The 17,463-nt window shown below is 31.8% G+C and overlaps 1 protein-coding gene across 13 annotated transcripts in view; it reads left to right on the top strand.

Annotated features, from left to right (window-relative positions):
- Syt1 (Synaptotagmin 1) overlaps positions 1-17,463 on the top strand; it is a 58,778-nt gene that overhangs the window by 29,677 nt on the left and 11,638 nt on the right. For 9 of the 13 annotated variants that reach the window (XM_070106326.1, XM_070106327.1, XM_070106324.1 and 6 more), the window contains 6 exons: positions 2,873-3,086; positions 3,163-3,425; positions 3,483-3,578; positions 6,440-6,634; positions 6,716-6,892; positions 16,777-16,891. In XM_070106326.1, coding sequence (XP_069962427.1) covers positions 2,882-3,086; positions 3,163-3,425; positions 3,483-3,578; positions 6,440-6,634; positions 6,716-6,892; positions 16,777-16,891 — 1,051 coding nt within the window. In that variant the 5' untranslated portion in view covers positions 2,873-2,881. The remainder of the gene's footprint in view (positions 1-2,872; positions 3,087-3,162; positions 3,426-3,482; positions 3,579-6,439; positions 6,635-6,715; positions 6,893-16,776; positions 16,892-17,463) is intronic. The other 4 variants (XM_036374950.2, XM_036374880.2, XM_036374961.2 and 1 more) reach the window with 4 other exon arrangements.

Here is a 17,463-nt window from a genome sequence, read left to right as displayed (position 1 = left end):
ACTTTGGGGTCTAATTTCGAAAAACGGAAAAATTAATGTTTTACATATGGTTCAATCTCTCGAAAAAATTGGTTTAGTTCAATACCGGGAATCGAACATTGTATTATTTTCTAAATTTAATGGTTTTATATTTTATTAAAGCATCTTTTAAGACAGGAAAATATAAAATAAATATTTAGTCCATGGCAAAAGTTCTGATTTGTCAGTTTGTATACCAGCCATAGCATATAGCTATACAATACTCATATACAATGTAACTCATTTTGAACAATTTCTTCGGAGATTACACCATTGCTTTAGACATGTCAAATTCGAAGAATTCTCGTTAAATGAAAAAGCATTCTATACAAGTACGTTATTTCGATCATTCAGTTTGTATGGCAGTTATATGCTATAGTGGTCCGATATCGGCGGTTCCGACAAACGAGCAGCTTTTAGGTGAGAAAAGAAAAAGTTTCATACAGATATCTCTAAAAATGGGGTACTTGTTCGCATATATACAAACGGACGGACAGACGTATAGACAGACAAGTACAAAAGACAAGAGCAAAACAGCGCACAAGTGGCTACGGGGAAGTATTTTTGCCATTACTCTTTCGTATGTTACAATATATAGGTAGAAATATATCAATTATCAAAATATAATATCGAAAACAAAGAAAACCAAGCTTAAGAATACGTAGCTTTGGCAAATGTGCGAAGTCGGTTGTACATATAAATATTTAGTATTTGATATCGTATTTCGATTCGTAACGAGTGCTTTAAGTAAGTTAAGAATAACAGACTGCTTGGCTTGGTTACATATGTATTCTCCACTGTAGATCTGCTACAGATAAAGGCTAATCAGAAAGAAATTGTATAGAGGTAATCAGCATAGTATTTCAGAAAATAGGTTTCACTCAGCATTTTATTTACAATACAGCAAAAGCTCCAAATATACTAAAAACTTATAGAGTATTATTTCTGCATTACATATTAACGAAGTTTAGTTTATGTTAATTGAAATAAAGGTATTTTCATACTGAAATACTAGTTGTAAATAAACCAACTTATGCACATACTTACAGAGTTATTAAATCACGAAACCGTGAACCAATAGTTTTGCTTGCAATTTGGTTTTTTCCTATTAACTCCCATATCACTCTGCGATTCACTGCAATCCCATGTAATTTCGCTTCGCCACTAGGTACTCTTAAAAATCGCTGCTTAAGTTAACCATTAAACTTTCTGCAACGACAGTTAAGCCATAAAAAAACAGTAACTAATTGGCCATAAATGGTTTTACGTGCATTTCACTTATGCGGTAATGAGCAAGTTGCTTATATACCACCACCAACTTTGATTGACTGTTCAGAGTATTCAGACGTGTACAAGGAAATTACATTTATATTTCATAAAAATTACCTCGTATAAATTTTGCCACATATTTCTTCTCAATATCTTATTAAGAGTTTATAACAGTTTATTTAATGTTGCTATGTTAATTTTCTTTATCTAAACTATTCCAACGCATACAAAAGATTTTACCATGTATCCGAAATATTTTGTCAACCCAATCAACACCAAGTTCGAGGTTTATTCAGCTATGAATGGTATCGTTAGCTATAACCATGTTCAGGTTACTTGCTTAAGAATTTCATCCAAAAAAATTTTTTTGTGAATGTATAAAAAACTACGTTTTTTACCGACTTGCAAGGGGTAAACCCTTTAGATAACTTACGATAAAAATAAGCTGGCAGTTTCCAGTAACTGCGTCATTATTGGCTAATTTGATTTTCATTCTTACCATAGTTTCAATAATCAGATAATCGAATGAAATAAGGAAATATGAATTATATTTTTAAGGTAAATGCTTCCATCCACACAAAAAGATTTGATTTTTATATTTTTAATTGCGTGGTCAATTCAAAAGTACCATATTTGTTGTTGTGAGTGAGTGGCTCATAAGTGAGCACATCCTAAACGATATAAGCACATACCCACACATTTTCTTGCAAAGAAATTCATTAAATAAAGCAGTTAGAGGAATTGGCGTTAATTGAAACAGCATTTGTAGTGTTTCGGTGCATATTATCAACAAAAGTTCATTCACTGCAACTGTGAATACATACTTGAGCATGCATGCAGGGCTTCTCTCAAAAATTATAAATTTCCTGAAGATGATTTGTAGTTATATAAAAGCCTTTACAATTATTTATGAAGCTTCAGAAATATCACTTTCTTACATTATTCGAAGCAATTACTATGAGTGATCAAATGCGGCAGCCAACGCGCTGATATTTCATAAAGGATATGACACACGCAGTCTTTTGAGATGCCGACGCTCCGTTATTTTGCTCACATTCCATCTGCTAATACGAGGTCGTGAACTTTTCAAACATTATCCTCCGGAGTAGCCATTTTCAGAGCACCTAGACGTAGCGGGCGACTACCTTCGAACCCGTTAAAACGATTTATATTGATTGCCATCGAAGGCAATCATGGTATCAGCAAACAAGCGCTGTTTGATTTAACAGCTTCCTAAAATCAAGAATCTAATTACCAACTGATATTAACTATATCTCCTAAGCCGCCCTCTTACTCACACATTCAAAACAAAACTTAGAATCCTATTTGGCTAAAATGGGGTATAGCTCGCATTACTGGGTAGCCGTTTACGCCGTTATATACCGAGTGAACGTGAGCTACATATACCCCTTTTGCTCATTAGAAGACAGTACTAGCATAAGGCAGTGCCATGTTTAATGCCACCAGTTTAATGTAATTTTATAACTAACTAATTAAGAATGAGTAATTCTCTACAACTTCTTCTGCCCTGATACTTTATTATACTAAATTTATTTAATATCTCTTCATCTTCCTTCATTTCCAGTAGCACAAAATGCCGCCAAACACGAATACGAACACCGAAGAGCAGCTGCCAGAAGATTCGACGCAAAGTCTGGAACCGGCCGATCAAAAAGTAGAAGAGACCACGCAGCGTGAGGTGTTCCGTGAGCTAGCGCAAAAACAAGCGGAACAACAGCAATCGGAAAGTCAAAAAATGTTCACCACTTTGACACCCAAAACCACAACAGAGGCCGAAGGTAAGACCAATTTTCAGATATGCTGTACTTACATACATGTGTACTACTATATTTTTTCGCCTAAACCATTTTGTAGAGGAACCCACCACAACAACTGCGTCTACCATCCAGAAAATCGGACATGCCGGCGAAGTCGTCACCGAAGTGATTGCCGAGAAAACTGGTCTGCCCACATGGGGCGTGGTGGCAACTATCATACTGGTATTCCTCGTCGTCTTTGGTATACTCTTCTTTTGTGTACGTCGTTTCTTAAAGAAGCGACGAACCAAAGATGGTAAGGGTAAGAAGGGTGTCGATATGAAATCGGTACAATTATTAGGATCGGCGTATAAAGAGAAAGTAAGTATCAACAACGCTATCATTTCTTAGTAGTTATTGGGTTCTGGTATGTCATAGGTTCAGCCTGATATGGAGGAACTCACCGAAAATGCTGAAGAAGGCGATGAGGAGGATAAACAAAGCGAGCAAAAATTAGGAAGACTGAATTTTAAGGTAAGCTTACTGTGAGCACTCTAGCATCTTGGCGTTGTACAAAAGTCCACACTCTAGTGACAACGCCAAACGTGTTGTCAAGGCACACAAGGAACAAAGTAAACAGCAAACGTTAGCGAAAAGTATTTAAAAAAGTTGCAACGGTTCTTTCAAACATCTTTTTATAATATTCAACTTTTTATATCAAATAATTTGTTAATACATCTTGTCTTAAATGTAAAGTTTAATTACATAATTTTAAATTAAAATGCCACCAATTTGTTGTTGCACATAAAATTTGCATTCATTTTTCCAGTGGTAAAATACCTTATGGACTCATGTATATTAAGCTCCTTTCCTCTTGATTCCATTAAAATAAACCAATAATAATTTTTAAATATGGTGAAATTTTCCGGTGTTGTTGGAGTTGATCGATTCTAACAGGGACTCACTTGGACACTTTAGAACGCCGGTCCGTTGTGTTCTATTAAACTCTTATATAATAGATCATAAGACCCTTACAAATTGACAAAGCGCTTTGCGTCTATCTCAAGTTTGTTGAGACGGCTCAAAAGGATCCTACAGTCGCACAGGAGCGAATTATCGAACAGCGCCTGCTAAACTCGGTCCCTTTCCAACATGAGCTGGGCAAGGGTGCCTCTCTGACTAACGCGTCGGCTTTGCAGTTGCCAGAGATTCCCCTGTCACCAAGCATCAAAACGAATCTGATGATGAAGTAGCTTGATGCTATTTCTAGTGAGGACAGATCCTTCTTGAATAGCTTTTAACGCCGGAATTGAAGTAAATGCTCATCTCCCTGAAAGAGGCTTTTAACGCCGGAATTGAAGTAAATGCTCATCTCCCTGAAAGAGGCTGCACTTCGTAGCAGTACGTCTACCGCCACCTTAATAGCAGCTACTTCTGCCTGAAAAAACACTAAAGTGGTGCGGTAGCATAAAATTACGATCGACGTAGAGCTCATTACAGAAAACTGCCCCTCCAAACCTTCCCTCCTAGCTTCGACCCATCCGTGAAAAAGCTCGTCGGTATGTGAACAGAGAAATAGCCACCACGAATAACCTCTAGAACAGAGTTATCTAAGTTCAGGAATGCAGTTGAAGGTGGATGGAATTTCGGTGTGTCCTTGTTTTGACTCCTTCAAATGCCCAACTTCCCGAGCTTTAGAGCGCACTTCACAGCAATACACCAGGCGGCAATGTCCACGGGCGCTATTGTCCGTGTAGTCCGCAGAGCAAAGGATATGCCGATAATAACCGTTCTTTGGCCCGTTCAAACTTCTTAGCAAGTGTAACCTTTTCGTGCGCCCTCCACCGTATATCCTCAATATTTGGCCTCCATGAAAGCTTTCTAGCTGGGATCAGTACTAGGAATATATTTCACCTTATAAACAGATGGAAAACTGAGCTTCCGTATGTTTCTACACGTATTTTCAAAAATCCACTTGTAATATTATGGTCACAGTAAAAGAGTTTGTTTACAAAACAATATGAAGTATGTCCGAACTTCCTAGGGATTATGTGTATTCATATTTGCCACTGTGAAACTTTCATTAAATTTTCGGAATTACTTTTAGATTTCTAAATTCCATCACTGCCCTACGGTGCTGCTGTCGAGATAACATTCAATAAGGATATCTTAATGTTCAAGTAAAAAATGGAAAATGAAATGAAACAAAATTTCCAGTTCCCAAATTTACTAACTCTGAATTTAATTCGAAAGAACTCCTCGGCGAGTTTCTAGGGTAAGAGGGAATAACATTTCCCGCCTACTCATCGTCCATAGATAATATTATATGTTACTAAAATCTTCTTTTCTACATGTTGAGAGCGCCCATAGCCGACGCTGGGAACAAAGCTTAAGGAAAGGGCTACTGGAAAGGTGATAAAATGGGAACTAAAAACAAGAATTTGGCAAAAATAACTGGTCAAATCAATTCGATTTTCAAGAGATTGGATTTTATAATGAATTTAAGCTATTACAAAGGCGGCCCTATAAGTACTTAGCCTACAAGAGAAAAACGAAAATATTTATTATAATAACTACGGATTACCGTTTTTTTCTTTATCAAATGTGGCAATTTTTCTGGTACTGAACGTCGAATCGACCCAAAATAGGACAAAATAGAGCCCTGTGGTCCTTTTGTCCTTCTCCAGTTAGTTGATGTAGATCATCCCTTGTGAATCCCCAGCGGTCTTAACCTTTCCGGTCGATAGAACAGTATTTGTCTTCTTTAGAGCAGGTTCGCCGGCTGAAGTCATTGTTTCGAGTCTTAATTCTTTGGTATCTGGTGTGTATCAATGGGTTCATGTTTCGACGGTCACAAATCGACCCTAAAACTTCTTTTTCTCGCAATTCGAGATTACCATTTTATGTCTTTAATTTTTATAAGTAATTAACGGACCTTCGGCCTATTAAACCAATATTATACACATCTTTTTCGTAGTCTCTACATTTCTAACTACTTTGCGTCATCGACACTCCAACAACAATTAAATTTTTAAATTTTGTGATTCAAAAAATATGTTGTCAGTAAATTTTATTTCCCACACACTAGTATAGACCACATAGCTCCGTATTATATACTACCATATCAAGTCACAAGTGCACAAACTAATTCACTTAGTAATAAACTATAATGTTACACACATTATGCCTAACCTCATTTAATTATCAAATAGAAGAAATATTTACAAATTAACTAATAAGTATAATTTTTTCTAACCTCGCCGCTCCGCAAATGGCTGGATTGCGTGAATCTGCTTCACTACTCTTCACTTGCTTTTTTTCTCTTATTTTCTCTGTTTTTTTACTCTTTTTTATCCATTTTTCTCTGTGCGTCACTTTGCTCTTCCTTTTAATAGCTCGAATATGACTTCAACTCGAACAGCTTAGCGGTCACCGTTATACAAGCCGAAGAATTGCCCGCGCTTGATATGGGCGGCACATCGGATCCTTATGTTAAAGTATATTTGCTACCCGACAAGAAGAAGAAATTCGAAACCAAAGTGCACCGCAAAACGTTGAACCCGGTCTTCAATGAAACCTTCACATTTAAGGTAATATACCTGTTTATGCTTATTTTCCTTATACCACAATTTGCTAATGAGAAAATGTGTATCTTCTTCATAAACTGCTAGAGCTTGCCGTATGCCGATGCCATGAACAAGACGCTCGTATTTGCCATATTCGATTTCGATCGTTTCTCCAAACATGACCAAATCGGCGAGGTGAAGGTGCCACTCTGCACTATTGACTTGGCGCAAACTATCGAGGAATGGCGAGATTTGGTCAGCGTTGAAGGTGAAGGCGGACAGGTATGTGATACTGGCTGTGCTCGCGTGCAGCGTTGCCAGCTGTTAAGTGTTAATTTTTTCGTTTTCACTTTATTTTCAATTAACAAAAACGTTGTACTTCTACTAATTTATGATTTTTTTCTTCTTAATGTAAACGTAATGAGTAAAGTACAAAACAAAAAACAACAACAAAAAAATTAAATAGATTTCTAAGTCCCTACGTATAAACATAAATTTCATAGAACTGCAAAAATAATTTAACGGGTTTGAGTTTTTAACTCAAGTGCTAGCTTTTTAAAGCAACTAAAAGCTTAAAGTGCAGTTATACAATTTTTGAACATAATTTATTATTACTAGAGGTACTACATTGCTATAAACAGTTAACTCGCGTGTTATGAGTATATTTTGTGTGTGTGAATAGTTGGAATTTTTTCCAAGCAACAGTGTGTGTCAGTTAATTGTGTTACATAACGACACACAAAGCTGCAGACAAATGCACAAACCTCAGTACATAAAGAAATTTACAGGAACCACTGGCAACATTAATATGAAACAACGCAAAAACCAACCCGTTTAGCTCAACACACCCAGTTCAAAATGTATTAAATAAACGAAAAATAAATTTTAAGTTTCCACTTTAACAACAACCCATTATCAAAAAAATTAATAAGAGTAAAATAAAAAGCTTAACAGCCAACCTTTATTATCCTAGCAAAAAGAAATTTTACTATTATAAATTATATATTTTAGAGGTTATTTGGTTCTCAAATAATTTTATGAGTTTTCTAGTTATTTCAACAGCACAACAAGCAATTTTATTATAATATTTTTCTATGAAAGTTTAACCTCATTTTTACTTATCAAGTTCCATTCAAGGTCTTGAACAAATTTTTATAGCAACAAACTTAAAATTAAAATAAGACAACATTTGCAATGAACAAAGCATTTAAATCAAACTCTAAACAAGTTTTTCTTTTCCACTCCCCCTCTATTTACTACAACCACTACTACTACCTCTACTACTACTACTATGTACTACTACTACTCGTACTCACTACTCAAACTCAAAAAAATATAAAAATAAAATAAAATTGATTTGATTCCGACCTTTCGTAGAAGGTAAATAAATACATACAAAACAACAACAAAAAATCATTTGAATATTACTCTTTGTACTACTACTAATATCTTTTAATTACCACCTCACTTTTATGCAAAATAAATTTTTTTCGAATTCTAAAAACAAATATTTTCTGCATTTTTCTCACATTGTTAATATTGTAGTTAAATTTTTGTGTTTTAATTTTGTCGCAAAAATTTTTTGAGTATTCAACTTATTACATATAAAAATGTACAGTTTCACCATAGAATTAAAACGAGAAACCAGCGCAAAACAATACAATAAAATCTAGTATAAGATTTGTAGGCATTTTTTAATTATTTATAAATTAAAAACACAATCATTTATGCTACAATATTATTTTGTTGAGAAACTCAGATGAATTGCAGAGCAAACCCCTCCGGCTTTTATTATACGAGAATGAAATATTATATTAACAAATATTTGAAAATGACAACGTTGTTGGAAAATCACCAATGAATATAAAGCAAATAAAGCCAATATTTTATGAAATTTGTATTATTCTGTAAAAAGAGTTTAAGCGTTTTAAGCGAAATATGTTCTAGATGCAATTTTTGAATTTTGCTTCAAGAAGTTACTCGTAAAGTATGTTATTTTCACACTCCTACGCCAAATACCAAAATATCTCAGTAGTGTTCATATTTGTAATTCTTAATTTGATAGTATTGAATTGAAAGCATCTAGATTAGTAATTTTGTTTACCTTTTAGCCCATATGCATAGGTATATTTGAGGATTTTATACTCTAAAAGTATATTGAGTTTGTCATGAAGCTTATAACATCCAGAAGGAAACGGAGACCCTTTAAAGTATATACCTTTTTTTTATTTCAAATTCAGCATAGCTTTAGGAGAGCAAATTGTGATCGATCAAAATCAAGTTCTTGTAGTGCTTTTTATTTGACAAGATATCTTCCCGAAATTTAACATAGATTATTGTCCAAGACCACGCTACAATTTCCGAACAAATTGCTTAGATCGGACATCGGTATTATAGCATATAGAATTCAAAATTTCCGACTGAAATCATAAAAACGAAAAACAACTAGCTCTAATTTGAGATAATGTAAACATGGTGTAAGTTTTAACAAAACTAAAATATTCAAAAATCTTTCAAATAATATGCGTTTTTAGCTTTTTTTCTGATCAAACTTTATCAGAGAAAACAAAACTTTAAAAATTTTCAAAGAGCAGTTTTTATTTAGAATAGACAGTGTTGTTGCAGATATTTTGTATGTGGGTTTCTATAGGTGTTAATTGCCATTCATATCGAACCAATTTTCGAATGATATTCACCTTTTGATAGTGGAGACTAATTTATATACTTATGATTTCGTAACGGCCTATATATTTAACACAACACAGCTACGGAAATTGTATGATCAGCAGATTTTGGGACAGCCCTGATCCAAACTTAATAGCCGTATGAATGTTAGAAAGTATCCAACGAGGCTGAGGCTGTTGATAGCCGAGGTAATCTTGTTTTTGGGAAACCAAATGAAGGAAATTTCATTTGTTGATTGAAATTATCAGTAACTCAGTAATATTTAAAACGTAATTTTTTTTTTTCCCCCATAAAATGCGTCATATTGGCCTGAATTACTTGAAGAGACTTTGTATGTAATAATAAAAACAGGTTTAGTAAGAGAAATCTTACTTTTACTCCAACAACGTTATCATTTAATGTTTTAAGATCCTTTAATACCAGCATGGATGCATCTGTAAACATTTTACGAAAGCACATTGTATACATTAATATTAAGGCTTTGTGGTACTGTCCGTTTTTGAGTACAAGTTTTAAATGTTATTTGATGGAGCTAAAGATTAGAGATAAGTAAATGTTAACAGTATAAGCGGTTCCCTTGGCTGATGTACCATGCAAAATTGCCACAACAAACAATTTTACATTTAATGTTTTTAAATTAAAAAACCGGGCACATTGAAATTTACCTCAAAGTGTTTCTAATACAATTTATACACTATTTGAAGAGGTCATCCTTTGCACTGAACTCATTTCCTGTAGCATAGCAGCACAACATAAAAAAACAAAATTTGACGCACTCGAGACACTAATTTTATTGAAGGTTGTATCATTACAATCGTACGTATGAATCGGGAAACTACAGCTTTCTAACATAAAACACTTTTCCACAACAAAATTTACCATACAATAAATTCCAGTACATACGCACACTCACCACACAAAATAACTCATGCACACATTTAATACACATGGCACACCGCGAAATTACTCAAGCATTACTAAATACATAGCAAATTACACTCAATATCGAAATTATTATTATTTACATTGAAAAATGCCACAGATTAACTTTGAAAATATTGAAATTAAATTATCTCAAAAGCCTGGCATGCGAATGAGTCTGAAACACGAAGCAAGTGTGCGAGCTCGTTTTTATGCGTTACAATTTCCAAATATAAATACAATTTAAATTTTTTTTTATCTTTTCAATGTAAATTACTTAGTTAGATCAACAAAAATATACGAAAACATTTATAAAATTATTATCTTTTCACAAAGTACAATATATTAGCAAAATTTTGCTGCCATTACCTGCATGCTTTGCTTACATAAATTATTTCCAATTTATCTAGACTAATCATTATGATGCGTAAAATATTTGAACTTTTCTGTTGCTCTACATTATTTGTATGAAGAAAACAAGTTAATACATATTGTTCTGAAACCGCATTGCTTTTTTCAACCCATACGCAAAGAAATTATTTAAAATTATATAACTTATATAAATTTTATAAAATTTTTGCTATTCAAAAATAAAAATATAAACATTAAATTAATATTGAAAATATTTAATCTTCTCTGAATTTTTTCTTCTTAATTACTTTTATCTTTTATAACACGTTACATTACTTCCGTTCGTATCGCTAAAATGCAAATCGACCAATCAAACCCACCCGTAATGTTGTACTGTTACAATTCAATCTATTGCCAAAATGATTCGATCTGTCAAACAAAAAAAACAAAAAAAAAAAAAACAAAAAAAAAAAAAAAACGAAAACGAAATAACCAAAAACCAAAAACCAAAAACAAATATGAAAACGAATTGTAAAAACAACTCATTTCAATTCGAACTATCATATCATTTTTCAAATCAAAACAATGCGAATTTTGAATTATGCAAAAATGCTATTGGTCGAAAACCAAAATCAAAAACTTCAAACCACACTCCATCGCAAAACCGTCTACCAACCACAACCACAACCACCTCGATCTGTTAAAATCTCTTACGTATATTCGCTCAACTTCAACGTTATAAAACTTGGTTAACGCAATGGCCACTCACACGTAAGTACTCATCAAACGGATTTTCTCCAAAGTACTCATTGTTTTGTTTCGTTGTTGTCTCATTAACAAAGTATTTATAATCGTATTTTAGTTGTTTTCCAATTGGTATTGCTATTAGTGATAATCAATGTGCATATAAACAATTATTTACTTTTTTACATATATATTCGTATTTCTATGTATTGGTGTACATCCCGAATGTTAAGCATATTCCTTTGATATTTTTGTAACGAAATAAATGGACTACCTCATGCGAGTAGAAATTCTATTTGCACTTTTCAATTTACCAAAAATTATTATTTTATTAATATTTACTATATTTTTAATAATTTTTCATGTGGAATTCGTAAGTTTTTCGTCGCCGTGCATTTGTTTATTTGATGTTTTACCTTATTTTCTTGCGATTTTTACATCAAAAGATAATTTGTATACCAATTTAAAGGTTAGTAAACAGCTGTCGTTAATTATTCTCAGAGTTCTTAACATATCTGTACTTGATATCTCAGCATTTACTTAAAATATAAAACATTAAGCCAGTTTTTTCTAACAATTCAAAGACATCCCTGCTCGCTATGAATTCTACCCCTTATCAAAACATTTACATAGGAAGCAACAGCAAAGTAATTGAGTTAAATGTTATACCCGAGAGTATATGGAATCTAATCTCGTGTAACTACTTGCTATTCTAGCTGTATCTCATTATATTGTACTTATGCCAGTTGTAAAAACTTAATTCGCCAAAAATTAATAGTAGAAATGGGGATATTTGAAAGTAACTTAGTAATTTCTTTGTAAGAAGTTGAATATTTTTTAAATTTTCACCTTTTGGTCCTACCAATCTGGAAAATCAACTATAATTGTAAATCATGATTGCGTTAAAAAAAACTTTCTGAAACAACTTTTTGATCCAAAGCACCTGATCTGATGGTCTGATGATAGATAGCAGCATATTGATAATACTATCGACAGTATCCGATCCATAAAATATGAAGAACTGAAGAAGCTCGATTATTCTCAGTCAAAACCGGAAGCAAATACTTTATACTATGAAAAGTACTGTATGCCAAAAAGTATCCAAATCGAAAAACTCTGTTTTTTTTTAATATTCAATACTTTGCAAAACCAGTTTCCAGACTTCATTTATAACCGACCTCCTTTCAAAACTTTAGCAATAACCTGAACGTATAGTTGGCACTTCCCTAAAGGATTTGATACAATTTATGAATTGGTGAAGTTTTGTAAAATTTTCTCTCTTTCATTGACGTGGTATCTGAACTCTTCTGTTGGCTCTATTGATTATCATATATTGTATAAACATTAAGATATTTATTTATATGTTTTAAATTTATATCTTAAGTTTCAATATAAAGAGCTTCGACACAAACAGCAAACAACAAAGATATACCCAACAGACATCCAAAATTTCGTAAAAACCACATTTATAATATTATTTTCAAATTATTTTTTTATTCACCTATAATTATTTTAGATTCAATAAAATATTATTTTACCATCTCAACAACTGTATTTTTCAAATAATTACTGTAAACACACATATTCAAGTCATAAAAAATAAGAGACAGTAAAAAGACAGCAACAAAAAGACGTTAAAACTGAACCATTTAGGTAAGTGGTAAACCTATAGCATCCTACTTATTTTCTATGTAAAAGCTGAACTTACTTTTTCGCTAGTAAATTTTGAAGAGATGTGCAAACAAAAATTGCAAAATTGTACGATATTGGTGCAGAACTTGTAAAATAAATACAGAAATTGGCATAAAAGTAGCTATTTTATTAACTCTTTATATGCATATATTTATTAAAGAATGAACCAAAGTCTTACTTTACATTTTTTCTCTATGTATGTCACCTCTATATACTACATATATATATTATATGTAAAGTAGTTTTTGAATGCCAATAATAATTACCATACTAATTAATAGTGTTTCTTTTGGTGACTAAATATAATTAAGTATTTTGAACTTAAAGCAAATTTGTAATTTTCACTTTTCATATTTTGTATGCATTTTTCAATTCTATTTATCATTATAAGGCTTTAAACGCACACATACACATAAACATATTCAAATGTGAACTAAAAATTTGATGCCGACTAATATCTACAATTTACACTGTGACTCGTTATATGAGTGATGGTTTTATGGAAGCCCAGTTTTTTGTAAATAAACAATACGGTTACTCCATTATTCAGGTTATTTTAGTTATACAATATGCTTTTCAATTACATATTATACAGTGACATGATAACATCTGTGTAAAGCGTTTTCAACTGGGTGTAAATGACAAAGTTAGTTATAAAATTTTAGTTTCGAAACAAATGCAATATGAAAAGCAAAACAAAATTTACATGTGTAAAAAAACTTTTTATTTCATTTTTATTTTCTTATTATTTTTATTATCTTTCATATTATTGATAGAGTTTTAAGCATAAGCAACTTATTAAAATTTTATTGTTCAACTGTCTATGCATCTAGCTTAATTATGACAAATTAAGCATAAAATTAAATGAGTGTAAATAAGTAATTAATTGCAGGAGTGTCCGAATCTCTGTTCGACGTCTGATTGTAAAGGCGAAGGTCGTGATAACTAATATCAGTAAACAAAATACAGAGATCAAGATGATGGATTTTAATAAATTTTAAGAATCGATTACTTTACCAGATTCTCCTAAGGGTGTTGTCTTCAAGAAAATTCTTAAATAGAACTCGATTAGTTTGTTCAATAAAATTCAATTTTAAACTATAAGGTAATAATAAAGCCTAGCCTGTCGCACAATACGTTTTCATAAATATTATATAATATGCTGGCAAATACCGTTGACAAGTTTTGTTACAAATTTCGTTGGAACTACTCTCTTCGTGGTTTTATCGGCATTAAATGCGTACAATTTCAAAATCTTAGTGTTTCCACTTAAGCAATCCTTAAATTTAATTTTTAAATTTGCTTTAAATGATTTTATTAAACTTCTTATGAGGAAACAAGTAGGGAAGAGCTAAGTTCGGGTGTAACCCGTTCATAATATATATCTGATTGAACACAGTATAAATATATATATATAAATTTTTATCAATTATTTCACTTCAAACTAATACTCATAGGCGTTTTCAGCTGGTAAATTCACTCTATTACCTCAGCAATTAGATCTATTTGAACAATGTGTAGCTAGAGTAAACGGTCTACTTTATGACCTATGAGAACACATAACTAATTGACTTAATTAAGGGAATGTCTAAAATGGCTGTTATCATTCATTTGTATTATACATATCTTATTAAATTTTATTTTAGCATTCAAAATCTAGGTTATATGCACATTATCTAAACTCGGTTGTAAAAGAGTAACAAAAAGTGATCAACAACCATCTACAGTTGTCATGAATAACATACCGAGGGTTACTCATTACACTTTAATCAGAACAAATCTTAGCACACCACAAAAGGATAAACGCAGAAAACTATTGAAAAACATTGAAAATTTTTAAACTTAAGTTTATTCACTTACTTCTTCCTAATACCAAATCGAAGCTCTATTAAGAAATTTCAAAATTTTTATGTTACCTCTATATAAGTTCTGTTCTTTCTTTTCAAGATTAATTCATTTATTTAAAATTGAGTTGTAAATTTGCGCTAAATTACTGTTTTTATGCAATTATATACCAAATTATACATATATATATATATATATAAGTATGTGTTGAAATCGATGTTTGTGAGAAATCGTTGTTGTGTTGTATTCTAATACTTGTTTTGAATTCTTGAAACTGGTCAATTATTTATATTTATGGTAAATATAATTTGGTGATATTCAACTTAATTTGCTTTAAAATTAATGTATTTTGATCGAATTCAACGAAACGCCTACTCGAATCTCCTTATTTGAAGTCAGATAAATAATCCTTAAGGAATTTACAGCTGGGTTGTAGTTTAACTTGGGTTAAGTAATTGTGTGAAAAGTGTTGAGGATAAAATACTCGAGTTAGAGGTTAAGAATAAGAATACGCATACCCACACCTTAAGCTGAATTATCTCAGCACAAATTTAACGCTTATAATTCCTCACAGACAATTCAACAAGTCGTCATAACTGAGTATAATTTCGACAGTCTCTAGTTTCTCTCTCTAACAAAATATAGAAAGCAAAAAGAAAGTACTTTGTATATATATGTTTTTACTTACACAATTAACTCTTGATCATTTCCTTCGTTACTCTTTTTCAATTTAAATTTTAAAAGCACAACTTTCAATCAACTATTTAGTAATTTGAAATGGATTAAAGTAATTTCTTTATATACCAGTTTCATCGTATAGGATATTTAAAATTCATTTACAAAACAGCGAACCCTCTTCCACCATATTTTAAATAGTCGAACGCTCGATCATTTGAAAAAGCATGGGTTCTCAATAACTTTGTTTAGTGCCGACACTTCAACAATCAATCATGCACAATCCTTCAGTTTTTCAGTGATTTATCTGTTTCACTTTAGACTTTTACCATAGGTATGTACACATGTGGTGAATTCTCTCTGATATAATTTATTCTCAAAAAAGCTGTGATTAATGGTTTCACCAGAAATGACTCAGGGACATCGAGCTGCCAGAAATTAGTCTTGTGACCTCCATCTCAAATGATGATAATAATTTTCGCGAATTGAAAGATGACCAAAGCCAGAGAAGTGCTTATAAATTTTTAGCTTTTGATTTCATTACTAGTGATAATGGAAGCTTTAAGGCTTTTAATTTCTTCTATATGATTTACCTCTCCTTCTTCTCCTTTTCTGAAATTTTCACTTTAACTTCAACTAACAGTTTGCTATCAATTTTGAAAAAAATATCAATTATCGAAATTTAAGAGTTTTTTCATAAGAACAGGCAAACTCATAAGCATTTTGAACAAAAAATCGATATTGCGAAAGGAAACTTATGAATTATTGTGCTCTCTGAAGTACATAATTTCTAAAATCTAACCAAAAAATTCTCCAGTACGAACCCTCAATATATGTGCAGATGTATTTACTTGTGTAATTTAGAGTTTTCGATGTGTAATCAATTACTTTAATAATAATTATATAATAAACTTATATATGTTTTTGTAATAATAAGGTATAAATATGTATACCCATACCCAATACGCGCCATATTGATTTATATGATGTTTGTACGATGTATGTATGTATGTATGTACCCAACTGAATACTCAAATATATAATGTATGTAGCTCAAGTGATATGTTGTGTGCTTAAATATTATTAATGTTTCAATTGTGTGAAATATATATTGTATTATATGTACATATGTGCATAAATAAAATTTTAAGCAAATGAAAAATACTATTTTTGTATCTTTTCTCTTTCCTTCTCTTATCTTTACACATTTTCGCATTCGATTATATGACATGTAAAAATATATATGTATATAGGAAAAGCTTGGCGACATCTGCTTCTCACTGCGTTATGTTCCAACTGCTGGCAAGCTAACTGTGGTCATCTTGGAGGCAAAGAACTTGAAAAAAATGGACGTCGGCGGATTGTCTGGTAATAAATTGTGGCGCCAATGCGATGCAAGGAGTTCGACAGTTTTTCAAATTTTTCTTTTTCGTTGAATGCAATCGGGTTTTATAATTGCTTACGATAAGCATCGAGAAAAATCGAAAAAGTTATAAAACTTGCAAGTTTGTATTTCACTACGTGAAACTGTCGTCCTTGCATCGGACTTTTGCAAAATCGTTACACACTAAATGTTGTGTCCAATAAGTGTTGATGTAGTTATGTTGTATTTAGTACATGTAGGTATATTTACTAGCTTTTTCTCGGAGGTTAATGCATGCCAAAATTACTCAATTATTTTTTAATAGAAACAACTTAAATAATTAATTTAAACTCTTAAAATTGCTTGAGATTTTGTTGCTATCTCTTTTACTAATCCAATTTAGCAAGTGGGCATTTTTATGTACGCTATGTTTATATATATTTTTCAATTGCTTGCAAAAATTAGCTTTCGAAAGTCAATCCATGCAATGTTTTATTAACTTTTTTTCATATAAAATTTTTTAGTTGCCTAAAATCGTCCATTCTCATTTGCTCTTTGTCGTAGATTTCTAAATTAT

The sequence above is a fragment of the Bactrocera oleae genome, chromosome 3 (genome assembly GCF_042242935.1).
Source record: "Bactrocera oleae isolate idBacOlea1 chromosome 3, idBacOlea1, whole genome shotgun sequence".
Classification (NCBI taxonomy): Eukaryota; Metazoa; Arthropoda; class Insecta; order Diptera; family Tephritidae; genus Bactrocera; species Bactrocera oleae.
Note: the sequence above shows the minus strand (reverse complement) of the source record. Positions and strands in the feature narration are given on the sequence as shown.